Source organism: Nematostella vectensis, chromosome 8 (genome assembly GCF_932526225.1).
Source record: "Nematostella vectensis chromosome 8, jaNemVect1.1, whole genome shotgun sequence".
Lineage (NCBI taxonomy): Eukaryota > Metazoa > Cnidaria > Anthozoa > Actiniaria > Edwardsiidae > Nematostella > Nematostella vectensis.
The window spans coordinates 3,838,256-3,852,253 of NC_064041.1; the positions used below are offsets into that span (position 1 = coordinate 3,838,256).

The 13,998-nt window shown below is 38.5% G+C and overlaps 1 protein-coding gene across 2 annotated transcripts in view; it reads right to left on the reverse strand.

Annotated features, from left to right (window-relative positions):
* LOC5501013 (protein vav) overlaps positions 1 to 13,644 on the reverse strand; it is a 36,923-nt gene extending 23,279 nt beyond the window's left edge. Inside the window, exons 1-15 of one of the 2 annotated variants that reach the window (XM_048731193.1) lie at positions 13,226 to 13,644; positions 12,929 to 13,045; positions 11,001 to 11,059; positions 9,194 to 9,271; positions 8,060 to 8,162; positions 7,367 to 7,471; positions 7,205 to 7,279; positions 6,110 to 6,205; positions 5,194 to 5,253; positions 4,827 to 4,874; positions 4,402 to 4,494; positions 2,517 to 2,588; positions 2,145 to 2,218; positions 1,702 to 1,717; positions 131 to 213 (exon numbers count right to left, since the gene is read on the reverse strand). In XM_048731193.1, the coding sequence (XP_048587150.1) occupies positions 131 to 213; positions 1,702 to 1,717; positions 2,145 to 2,218; positions 2,517 to 2,588; positions 4,402 to 4,494; positions 4,827 to 4,874; positions 5,194 to 5,253; positions 6,110 to 6,205; positions 7,205 to 7,279; positions 7,367 to 7,471; positions 8,060 to 8,162; positions 9,194 to 9,271; positions 11,001 to 11,059; positions 12,929 to 13,045; positions 13,226 to 13,549 (1,403 nt within the window). In that variant the 5' untranslated portion in view covers positions 13,550 to 13,644. The remainder of the gene's footprint in view (positions 1 to 130; positions 214 to 1,701; positions 1,718 to 2,144; positions 2,219 to 2,516; positions 2,589 to 4,401; positions 4,495 to 4,826; positions 4,875 to 5,193; positions 5,254 to 6,109; positions 6,206 to 7,204; positions 7,280 to 7,366; positions 7,472 to 8,059; positions 8,163 to 9,193; positions 9,272 to 11,000; positions 11,060 to 12,928; positions 13,046 to 13,225) is intronic. The other variant, XM_048731194.1, reaches the window with a different exon arrangement.
* Between the last annotated feature and the right edge of the window lie 354 nt (positions 13,645 to 13,998).

The following is a 13,998-nucleotide window of genomic DNA, read 5'->3' on the forward strand; positions in this document are numbered from 1 at the left end:
TGAAAACAACAAACAGTGAAAAGCAGATTTAATAAAAAATATTTTATGCACTTGAAAGCCCTGATAAACAAGTGGTAACCTTAAAATCCATGCACATTCTGCAGGTTATGTTGGAAATGTCAAATGTTACCTTTTCTTCGGCTGCTGATCGCATGACTTGACCTGTACTTCACCATCCTTCATAAGGTGTCCAAACTTAAACAAGTCCTCGCCCTAAGCAAATAAAGCATTAGAAAACCTTATCTAGTGACATATTTTTAGCCCTGAAGATCACCAACCTGGGGCTTTGCCAGGATTTTTCTGGTGGGCAAATTGATTTCTAAAGAACAATCATTTCCAACTGAGACATAACAACAGACAAACTTCCTTTATTGGGCCAGCCTGACCAAAAATTCACCCACCCTGACCAAACAAATCACCCACCCTGACCAAACAAATCACCCACCCTGACCAAACAAATCACCCACCCTGACCAACAAATCACCCACCCTGACCAAACAAGTATATCACCCACCCTGACCAAACAAATCACCCACCCTGACCAAACAAATCACCCACCCTGACCAACAAATCACCCACCCTGACCAAACAAATCACCCACCCTGACCAAACAAATCACCCACCCTGACCAAACAAATCACCCACCCTGACCAAACAAATCACCCACCCTGGCCAACAAATCACCCACCCTGACCAAACAAATCACCCACCCTGACCAAACAAGTATATCACCCACCCTGACCAAACAAATCACCCACCCTGACCAAACAAATCACCCACCCTGGCCAAACAAATCACCCACCCTGACCAAACAAATCACCCACCCTGACCAAACAAGTATATCACCCACCCTGGCCAACAAATCACCCACCCTGACCAACAAATCACCCACCCTGACCAACAAATCACCCACCCTGGCCAACAAATCACCCACCCTGACCAACAAATCACCCACCCTGACCAACAAATCACCCACCCTGACCAAACAAGTATATCACCCACCCTGGCCAAACAAATCGCCCACCCTGACCAAACAAATCACCCACCCTGACCAAACAAATCACCCACCCTGACCAATGAATCACCCACCCTGACCAAACAAATCACCCACCCTGACCAACAAATCACCCACCCTGACCAAACAAGTATATCAGCCACCCTGACCAAACAAATCACCCACCCTGACCAAACAAATCACCCACCCTGGCCAAACAAATCACCCACCCTGGCCAACAAATCACCCACCCTGACCAAACAAATCACCCACCCTGACCAAACAAATCACCCACCCTGACCAAACAAGTATATCACCCACCCTGACCAAACAAGTACATCACCCACCCTGACCAAACAAGTACATCACCCACCCTGGCCAAACAAATCACCCACCCTGACCAAACAAATCACCCACCCTGACCAAACAAATCACCCACCCTGACCAAACAAATCACCCACCCTGACCAAACAAATCACCCACCCTGACCAAACAAATCACCCACCCTGACCAAACAAGTATATCACCCACCCTGACCAAACAAATCACCCACCCTGACCAAACAAGTATATCACCCACTTTTACCAAACAAGTACATCACCCAACCTGACCAAACAAATCACCCACCCTGAAGCTTGCATAGTTATCATGGGCCATTCAATATCACATATTAAAATTTCAGTAAAACATAACCAAACATTACTTACCACTCCACTTGTTAAACTGCAAATGAAAAAAAAACATGTTGTTAAAACAGAAAAGGGATAATGTGTTGGTATGAGAGCAAATGTACCAGGTGACTGCCATCTAAACCATGATGCAAGCTCTAATGTTGTAGTCTACATAAGTTTAGAAGGATTTGGTCTGCATTAGCTATGTATGTTAATACCTTAGTATGTAGCTCAGGCACGAGCCCCTATTGGCTGCCAAAAAGTGGGTACTTTCATATTAAGGAATCTTCAAACACTATCCTTTTACCATATGATACCTATGACTGCGCACCCCCCCCCCCCCTCAGCCTATCCTATACACCGGCACCTTTACCTGTTCTTTATATCTTTGAAAACTTTAATTTCTCATGCAACAAGCCTTATACCAGCATTCTCACCTGTTCTGTATATCTTTGACATTTTTACACTGGCATTCTCACCTGTTTTGTATATCTTTGACAGTCTTCATGTTCTCGTCATCTCGCTTGACTTGGTTTATATATGTAGCCACATCCTGGTAATGACAGGTAATGTTTCAAATCAAATATGAATAATAGGCCCTTGGGGAAGGAATTAAAATTTTTTTTGGTGGTGTACCTCTTAGGCCATACTAGGTCCACTCACATTTCAATCTTCATCTCCATTAATGCTTATAGCAAACGTTATCATTGATCACATAAGGTGGGTTTACCAGTGCAGTATGAGATCATGTATTCAGGCTTGAAAGTGCAAAGGTATGGAATTTTTGTGAAGTATACCCCATTGATACACCGGTGGGCTATTAATCATATTCCACTGAGCATCACGCATACCTGGAGGGCACAGAGTGCCTTCTCAAGTCCTTGTTTGTCCTGGTGAGTTGGTTTGGTTTGCTTGTAAAGCTCCTGCAAGAACAAATCTATCAGAATACCAGGCACCATCTACATACATACAGAAATATAACAAGTCAATATTAGTATGGGACTATCTAGATAACATAACAATTCAATACCAGGCACCATCCAGAGGCGTAGGCAAGGGGGTGGTCCAGCCCCCCCTTCTAGCAGCCAAAAATAAAGTACATGTATGAGACTTTATCTAAAGTACAAGAGACAATGCCTTGAAAAGGCCTTTTGGGCCCCTCCTGTTAAAAATTCTGGCTACGCCACTGCCATCATAACAAGCCAATACCAGGCACCATCAACAGTACATTACAAGTCAATACCAGGCACCATCTACAGTACATTACAAGTCAATACCAGGCACCATCTACAGTACATTACAAGTCAATACCAGGCACCATCTACAGTACATAACAAGTCAATACCAGGCACCATCTACAGTACATAACAAGTCAATACCAGGCACCATCTACAGTACATAACAAGTCAATACCAGGCACCATCTACAGTACATAACAAGTCAATACCAGGCACCATCAACAGTACATAACAAGTCAATACCAGGCACCATCTACAGTACACAACAAGTCAATACCAGGCACCATCAACAGTACACAACAAGTCAATACCAGGCACCATCTACAGTACATAACAAGTCAATACCAGGCACCATCTACAGTACATAACAACTCAATACCAGGCACCATCTACAGTACATAACAAGTCAATACCAGGCACCATCTACAGTACATAACAAGTCAATACCAGGCACCATCTACAGTACATAACAAGCCAATACCAGGCACCATCAACAGTACATTACAAGTCAATACCAGGCACCATCTACAGTACATAACAAGTCAATACCAGGCACCATCTACAGTACATAACAAGTCAATACCAGGCACCATCAACAGTACATAACAAGTCAATACCAGGCACCATCTACAGTACACAACAAGTCAATACCAGGCACCATCAACAGTACACAACAAGTCAATACCAGGCACCATCTACAGTACATAACAAGTCAATACCAGGCACCATCTACAGTACATAACAACTCAATACCAGGCACCATCTACAGTACATAACAAGTCAATACCAGGCACCATCTACAGTACATAACAAGTCAATACCAGGCACCATCTACAGTACATAACAAGTCAATACCAGGCACCATCTACAGTACATAACAAGTCAATACCAGGCACCATCAACAGTACACAACAAGTCAATACCAGGCACCATCTACAGTACATAACAAGTCAATACCAGACACCATCTACAGTACATAACAAGTCAATACCAGGCACCATCTACAGTACATACATAACAAGTCAATACCAGGCACCATCTACAGTACATAACAAGTCAATACCAGGCACCATCTACAGTACATAACAAGTCAATACCAGGCACCATCTACAGTACGTACATAACAAGTCAATACCAGGCACCATCTACAGTACATAACAAGTCAATACCAGGCACCATCTACAGTACATTACAAGTCAATACCAGGCACCATCTACAGTACGTAACAAGTCAATACCAGGCACCATCTACAGTACATAACAAGTCAATACCAGGCACCATCTACAGTACGTACATAACAAGTCAATACCAGGCACCATCTACAGCACATAACAAGTCAATACCAGGCACCATCTACAGTACATAACAAGTCAATACCAGGCACCATCTACAGTACATAACAAGTCAATACCAGGCACCATCTACAGTACATAACAAGTCAAGTCAAGGAATTATCTGTTCATACCTACAGATAATAACAAAGGGTAGTTGTACTTACAGATAGTAACAAAGGGTACTTCAACACTCTTTGAAAAGGCACAACAAGCAACGATCGCAGTGTAAACTTGCTATTTGCTCGCTTCTGACATTCCTAAAACAGTGGGTCCACAATAAATGCTTGAGGTTAAATTCACTGTATGATGAAGCACCAATTAGCTTTTATATTAAGGGAGTAAATAAATTCACCCCTAGGAAATTTTGAAAAGCTTGATTTGTACCAATTTGTGATTGGTTGTTGAGTAGTGATATTATGGAGTGCAAATTGACCAATATAGAAAACATCTGTTGCATGAACTGTATTATGACCCAAATGAGAGAAGTCAAGTTTTGAAAAACTATGAAATCAATCCACAATACAATTGAAAAGTGGTTATCTGCACTTATTGAGCTTGTAACACAAAGCACTTAGTAGTTAACACCAACCTCTAGAATGTCTTTGAATTTAGCATCTCTTCTGGACAGCTCATCAATCTATGGTCAAAATTACAAACAAGGCCAAATTTTATCAAATCTTATTAATCAAACAGATATTTTTGGGCATCAGCCTATAAGCAAATGGATGAATCAGGCTAAGACTATATACTACAACTCTTACTTCAAAGAAATGGGTTGGCGGCCAATCACAGAATAATATTATCTCACTTGTGTTGTGCTGTTGCCAGGATTTTGATCATGAATTTAAACTAATTCTCCATGAGATATCTTGTACAGTATTTACCTAAGCTGAAATTTTAAACAATTTTAATTCCTTTTAAGCAGACATAGAAGCCTACAGAAAAAAATCTCTTACATGTACTTGGGCATCTGGCATTCTTGCACAATAATTTCCATATTTTAAGAAATCATCTCTCTGTAAAAAAAAGTACAGAAGGATCAAAACACGGCATTACTCAAAAGCGTAACCGGCGGAACCAGTGCAACCAGTGAGTGCAGGTGCGAAGGGGAATATAGGGGTAGAAATGTTATACGAAGATTACGATTTATTTTGCGAAAAAACTTTTTTTTTTTATAACAATAATGATATCGAATAAGTCAATGCAAGAGCAACGGACTATTTCGTTGATTGTTTAAACTTGGAATAAGTCCTGTTCTATACTCACCGTAAATGTGGCGTCTAAGCGAGCAAATACAGTTACAAAAACACAACAGCACCAGCTTAGTAGCCTCGTGTCGTCTGGACTTGTCACGCTCGTGTTAGCCCCTTCAAACACCGCATAGCGTGACGAGTCCAGTGCGACCGCAAGTCTACACACATGTAGAAATTGTAGAAAAGGTAATACGTTCGTGGTATAATATGACAAATAAACAAAGTTGTAAAACACTTTGTTCTAATTTTTCTTTCATTGTATGCACAGGTCAGGGGGCAGATCCAGGATTTCTAAATGGGGGGTGGATGATCGCCGGGTAGACGGCTCATAACTGATCCAGTGGTTCTTGGTAGGTACATAGACCTTTACAATACTTCACCCTGAACTACCAGTCCGTTTAGAACAAAAAAATTTTCAATAGATAGATTTTTCAAAAATAAATTGTCATAATCCTTGTATAACACCCCTATCCCTGCAACCCCCAAAATGTTTTGGTTCCGCTGGTTCCACTTTTTAGTAATGTCGATAAAAACAGTGCCATAAATTGATTAATCAAGCAACGATGTACATCACTTATAAAACAAAGGACAAAAAAGACAATTAAATAAACAAACTTACACAATCCAAGAAAAGCTTGCTAATATTAACTCCATCCATTCTATTGCAGGCATCCTCTAGTTTGAAAACAAATTTGCTGTGCATTTTATGAAGTTCCTGCAAAATCAAGATATAAAACATTTTAAAAATAAAAGATAAAAAAAACATTTAAGATATAAAACATATCAAAATGAACCCCAACAAAAACAATGACTAATATTATTCATCTGAATTGCACAGCACATAGTACAGTAGGCTCCATTTGGCCAAGCACAGCACAAAAACGAGGTTGGGTACCCAAACTTCTAATTTTGAATTTTAACACACCATACTATGACGAAGATCTTATTATAAAGAAAATCTGACTATCCTCGATTTTTAGGGGAATAACCTTAAACACATGGAAAACGACAAAAAACAAAATCTGCCCTAAAGCAGGGCTTCTGGAATTACGCGCTTGTGCGGAAGCGCATAATTTGGCTTTTTCCACTTAACCCGAATAATCCACAAATTTCTGCGTAATCGTGAGTAATTTGAGTAATTTGTGCACAGGTGATGTGTTCTTTTAGGGTTCTTACGTCTATTTCTATAGACAGATATTCTTTGAAAGAGTGCGATATTTCAAACTTAATTTCGAAAACAACAAATAAAATGACTTGGTGTTTTTTGCTAAACCGCAAAGGCCTGGAGCCACTAAATACTCGCCTAAGATATTTTAGCTCGTAATCATTTGTTTTCCGTGAAATATGTAGAACAACGCATAATTTGGTGCATAATTGTTGGTATTCCGAGTAATTTAGCGCGTAATTCAGTAAAGAATCCCGCATAATTTTGATGTATTGTGCAATCAGGCATAATTTAACGCGTAATCATTGATTTTCGTGTTATTTAGCGCGTAATTTAGCAAAAAGTCACACATAATTTTGAATTTTTTCTGTGTTATTCCTGAAGACCTGCTTATGTAACTAAATCATATATAATAAACCCTGAAATCCTGTTTTAAAATGGGCACCTTCAGTTACCAGTGTGATTGGGAAAAATAATGTTTTTGGAATATTAATTTCTGCTACTTGGAATAACAAAAAAGTGCCATAGTTATGAATTATACTATCTTACCTCTATGTTGATGAATATTAATTCTTTATCTTCTGCATTTAAAGTATTCTTTACTCTTGGATCATTTATAAAATTCTAGAGAAGAAAATTAGGGAAAAGAATAAGAAATAAATTGATTCACAGAAGTTAAAGCGGCATAATGCTTTGTAATGGTATACATACATGAACTATCATTCTTAGTGCTTCTACGTATCCTTTCTCTGTCTCGATGATCTCTGCCACTATGTACTTTCTCTTTTCCTCCTGAGAAGATTGCCTTGAAGGTTTCTGATAAAGGTAGAAAAACATATAACACACTTGTCCTGTGTCTTGGTAGGAATAATCAGAGATTAAGGATTTTTAAGGATTTTTGTTTATATATTGAATTTAGACTAGACTATCAAGGCTAACAGCTTAGATTCAGTGTGAACTCAAATTAAATCTTGGATTAACCCTTCAAAACACAGGACTAGTATACAAGCTTAGATTCAACGTTAACAACTCAAATTAAATCTTGGATTAACCCTTCCAGACTAAAACACAGGACTAGTGTACAAGCTTAGATTAAATGCTAACAACTCAAATTAAATCTTGGATTAACCCTTCCAGACTAAAACACAGGACTAGTGTACAAGCTTAGATTAAATGCTAACAACTCAAATTAAATCTTGGATTAACCCTTCCAGACTAAAACACAGGACTAGTGTACAAGCTTAGATTCAACGTTAACAACTCAAATTAAATCTTGGATTAACCCTTCCAGACTAAAACTAAGGAACAGTGTTCTAGGAGATTATTGTACCATCCCATAGGCCCTCAATATCTCCCCCCCCCCCCCCCCTAAGCCCCTCCTTTAGCAATAAATGTGTGACGTACAGGGATATAATTGACAGCACAGAGATCCTCGTAGATCTTGTCTCCCTCCTCCTCTATCGTCACAACATCATAAGGGTTTTCCTCTTCTGTGATATCTCGGCTCCTGTGTCAGCAAGAAACATTCTACTGTGAGTATAAGGTCAGTATTATATAATTGCTTAAATAAGATGCCCAAAAAATATTTGATTAAGCGCTTTTCCCAAATATTTTGCACAATAGAATTTAATGCAGAAAGGGACTGTTCCTCAAAGAAAGGAAGTCACATAAACTGACAGTACTAGTGTGCATTTAAAGTTTTTTGTTATGTTTTTTTGAAACTTTTAACTTGCATGTTAAATTTTTATTTTAGAGATAAATTAGATTTTAAAATACTGTAAGTGCCTCCAAGCACTAGGACATCAAAAAATGCATACGCAACACAGCGCTTATCCATGCAATTACGGTATGTAGAAATTACTGCATGCAGATGGATTAAGAGCAGCGCACAGATGAGGACACTAAGTGAGGAAAAACACAACAAATCACAAATGGTGATTGGCTCACAGCAAACTTCAAAAAGTGCCCATAAACAATGCAAATTTGAATAGGAATATTAAATTCATGCTTTTTGTCAAACAATCAGTGGTTTCATTTATACACGTGCTATGCATAATTTTATTCTTTCAAAGAGACTTTGTGAGTTCATCAAAATGCCAAACTTTCAAAAAAAAGTGGTAATGGTGCTGATAATGGTGATGGTGATGGTGATAGTGACAGGGGTGGCGGTGGTGATGATGGTGGTGGTGGTGAAGGTGATAAAGATGGTAAAATTGTTATTGCTGGTTAATATAATAATAATGATGGTGACAATAATGATGTTGGTAATGGTAATGATGATTATAGTGTTGTCGGTGGTGGATATGACAGGCCTTCTGATATTTCGCGCTGGTGCGGGCCCGTGAAATTGAGGTAAATCCACAAAATCCACAAAAGTAATGACAAAAAGTAATGACAATAGAAGTGGTAAATAAATTCATGTTTTTGAAAACATAATAGTAACAAACGATGAGAAAAAGAAATTAATGACAAAATTAACCACTGAAATTTTCCACAAATCTCCCATTGGAGTTGTTGATTAACTGTAAAGATACTTACAAAGCAATCTCCTCTAAGTTGGAGTAAATATCTTCATCTTGATATGCAGCAAACTTGTTTGTGTTGGGTGGAAATGGCCTGCATGAATAAAACAAGAATGGATCAAGGGATGAGACACTAAACCATTGATATGCCTTTTATTTAAAATAAAACATTTCAACTTACTACAGCATGTTATGTCACACAATTACAAAAAAATTAAAAAGGTTTTCCCAGCAAATAACATAAATCAGAGCAAAGTACATGCCCACCATGAGAAATCCTAAGGAACATGAATGGCATCACATTACCTACAGTTTTTCATGCTGTGTTTTTACTGTTTCATGGAGGAAGTTAAGGGATATTGTAAAGTTTAAAAAATTCCAAAAATTTGGAAGTGTTTGTTGGGAAGGGTTTTCGTCTGGTAGGGTGAGTGAAGGGCAAAATTGGAAGGGCCAACTTTATCATTGTGGAAGCTAAGGGATATTGTAAAGTAAAGAAAAAGGGACAAATTTGGAAGTGGGTGGGTGGATCAAGTGGCCATCTTGGAAAAAAAATTGAAAGAATTGATCGAAACAAAAAATTGTAATCTGGCAAATTGCAATGAAATGTGTGAGTAAAAAAATAACAACAAAAGGGCCTGTATGTTATTGTCATCTCCATCATATAAATCAATGGCTGTCTTTTTTCTAAATGGTCTAAAAGAGGCTGGGGCTTGGGCAAGAAACTTTTGATGTTCATTTCAAAAACAATTAGAGTTGGAGGTCAGCTCTAACCAGTTTTTTCTTGGAAATTTTGGGATTTGTTTAAATTGACAAGATCTCTAAGCGTGTTCATGGATAACAATATAATCCAAGAAAAGAAGAAAACTTTTATGCCAAAATTTTGGGATGTTACACTTAAACAATTTCCATGTGTTATAAGTTTGTTCATAAGTAACAAGCAATTTGACAAACCTCCAACAATGCTTTTTACATTTACGTGGATATTTACCAAAGTAGGCAAAATAGAGAGGCCACGAGGTCTCTTACAAGCTAAGCATCAGATGGACTGGACTGTCCATCTTTTTATATCTTTTTTTATATAGACTTTTGCATAGTTATCAATTACCCACATTAGGTGGGTGACACAAGGTTTTGAACCTCATCACAATCCCAATTTTTGTGAGAATGTTCATACATTCTCTGTATCCACACGTATTGGCTCTCTTGGGTCTTTTCACGTATTTACTGTATTTCACCTGATTTCACAAGATTTCTGTCCATGTTGGGTTGACAGCTATGATATTGTCTATAACGATTGCAAAGTGAACGCCAAATAGGCAAGGTGAGTTAACCCCTTGACAATACAAGTACAGGCATGTACACAGGAAGGTGTTTGTGCCTGTACTGTACACCCCCCCCCCCCCCCCCCCCGGCGGCCAAAAAGTGGGTCTCTTCTTAAGATTCTTCAAATACTAAGATTTTTCTATATGATACCTGTTGTGGTTTGAAATGCTTCTTGGTTTGAAATTGTTAAAACTGGTTTGAAAAGGGGATATTTGCATAATTTTTTATCTAGTTCTTTTAGTTACACCTCCCAACCCCCAAAAAATCCAAGCCCCTGTTTTATTAATGACTCCCCAAAAATAAAATCCCTTTTAGAATGCTAGGTATCCAAAAATGAGCTAGTTTGAAAAATTCAAACCAGTTTGAAAAAAATTCAAACCATGCCACATTTCAAACCACAACATACCTATGACTGCCAACCCCCTTGGATAATCTTGGATAATCTTGGATATGCACCTGAAGTATTTACATTTTTACATCCTTCTAACACTGATACTTACTCAAAACCTCTGTGAAGAGACTCAGGCAAATGTGAAAGCTTCGATAAAGTGTTCACAACCTAGAAAACAAGCACAGGAAATCATATCCAATTTTCAAACTTCTGGGTTGTAAGCATTTGATCAATTTGATAACTCATTTGAGAGGTGGAAGTAGTCTGCTTTTATAGGAATAAAAACAAATACCGTAAATGACCTAATAAACGACCCTTTCTAAAGAACGCCTCTGATCTAATGAATGCCCCCCTAAGCTTACAAGTTTTTAATAAACTCCCCTCTCTAATACGGGCCCCCTTTTATTAAACACCCCTGCTCCCTTCCCTGCCAGATTAAAAACAAATGACATAGGAATACCGGAAATATAAATGGTAATTCAATTGTAAGCAAGTAGTGTCTTTTTCAATGTAAAGTCCAAAATAGGAGTACCGCTCTCTAACGCTCCTGATCTCATTGCTTAGGATGTCAGCAATTTTCTTTCGTTTCATCCTCGCAGTGTAGCATCCAGGAATAACAAGGCCTACTTCTCATTTCCGTTTACTGCATACTAATCATTTCATTTGTCGCATGGTAAATGCTTGCTACGTAGGCTATGATTGAGAGTGATCCTGGCCGAGACTAGAACCTCACTGCACTTGAATGGATTTTGTTATATTTTCATAGTTTGTAAAAAATGCCCTTTCTAATAAATGCCTCCTATCTAATGAACGCCCCTTATCGGACCATCGAAATTTAAGGTCATTTACAGTAACCCCCTTTTCCAGCCAAACAGTGTGATTTGGCTTAAACCAGCCTCATGCCACCGACTCATTCCTGGGACTCTTTGCATTTAGCCCTCTCCAAAGCAGCTAATTACTAAAGCCTGTTTAGGTCTCACGGGGCAAGCACATGGAATACCCTCCCCAGGAGTCTGCACAAGTTCAAACACAACCTTACTGTAAACAACACTTATGTAAATAATGTTATACTGTCACATTTCTGTAGCTCATCAGCATTTACTGAAATAGACTTGCCTGCTAAATATTGCATATGGATTAATAATTAATTAATTAATTAATTTGAATGCAGAATATGGTGGTTTGCTTCTTTATCATTTAATTCTTACTCTTGGACATATTAATAGTGCAGATAGTAAAGTAACAAATCTGATATTTTGTTTTTTGTAACTTAAGTATGTGTTATTTATTTGCAAACAAACATTACAATATAGGTCAGAGCAGGCATTAATACCAAATCAAAATCTCAATATAAGGTATTTCATTTGGAATTTTTGTAGTAAGTTGTTGGTTTGTATGACATAGTTAATTAACAATTATTACTATGACAGGTAAACTTATACAAATATAATTTTTGTTTAGAGGCAGTCGATAAAATACCTGAGGGAAATGCTCTTGATATTACTAATTCTTTTACCAAAACACACATAAGTATGTTTGAATAAATCAGGAAGTTATATGAGTGAAGGTTGACAATTAAGTCAAACATTAAAGAAAAATGTGTTTCGCTACCGTCTCTCCGAGTCAGAAGTAGATTTCTTAACTTATAATTAAAAGATCAGTGCGATTTGTATAGAAATTAATTTCCAAATGAATAACTTTATAGATCAAAAGTATTATTTGAAGGATCGTGAAGGAAATGACCCTTGAGATTAAATACGACTTGACTGGTAAGAATGTCAACATGAATATGTCCAGCAGTGAGCCCTTATTCATTATTATTCAATTTACCAGCATCAATAAAACGCTAAAGTAGCTTTAAATGGCATCCGATTGTGGATAATTTCAGTGTACTTTGAAAACAAGAGCTAAGGTGTTAAATAAACCTGGTAAACAAGATGCTTTTTTAGTGTCGGATGTGCAAAATCGTGTACTGTAAGGATATCTTTAGAGCGTAAAGGGAAAATATGTCGATCAAATAAGAAAACAAAAACTTACCTTGCCAAAGTCAGAAACATCGTAGAGCTCATTGGCATCGAACAGATCTCCATCAGCAAGATTAAAAAGTCTTGTACAGGCCGTCAGGAAATTCCGAATATTCTTCAAGCACATAAACTGGAGGTAAAGTAGAAAGAAGTGAAAGTCTGGCTCCAGCAAACAAGCAAAGATGTTTATATTCTTGGAAGATAGACAACACAAAGGAAAGGGTGCGGATAATTACGACAGATAGCGAGCAGGATGTTGAATAGGGTTAAAAGACTTGAGTGTTGCTGATTATTGCTGAGTAGAACTTACTTGAGACATCTGGGGTTTCATCCCAACATCGACTACAGCTCCCGGGTGAAGTACATTCGCGACTTGGCACAACAGAACACCATCCCTCAAAGACTGCGCGAAGTCAAATAATGTAAAATTCGGGTCTGTCACTCGGCCATGAGCTGGTAGAACTCCAATACTTATCATCCAGTCCCTGGCCATCTTCCATTCTTCAACATCACGGCCAGAGGAGCTCAGTGCGGAAGCGGTTCGCATTCGACTGGCCGCCATCTTGAAAATGAGAGGAATGGTGTCCCGGCATGCGTAGCGAGCATACAGCTCCAACACCCTCTTACTAAACATTGAAAAAACCGCAGAGAGTTTACCGGTGGGACGCCCTAATTTACCGGTCGGACGTCCTTGTTATGTGACGAGTTTACCGGTCGGACGCCCTAGTTTACCGGTCGGACGTCCCTGTTATTTTATGTGATAAGTTTACCGGTCTGACGTCCTTGTTATCTTATGTGACGAGTTTACCGGTCGGACGTCTTTGTTATCTTCTAAGACGAGTTTACCGGTCGGACGTCCTCGTTATCTTATGTGACAAGTTTACTGGTCGGACGTCCTTGTTAGTTTATGTGACGAGTTAATCGGTCGGATGTCTTGTTCTTGTTATCTTATGTGATGAGTTTACCGGTCGGACGTCCTTGTTATCTTATGTGACGTCTTGACGTGTCTACCGGTCGGACGTCCCTGTTATCTTAAGTGACGAGTTTACCGGTCGGACGTCCCTGTTATCTTAAGTGACGAGT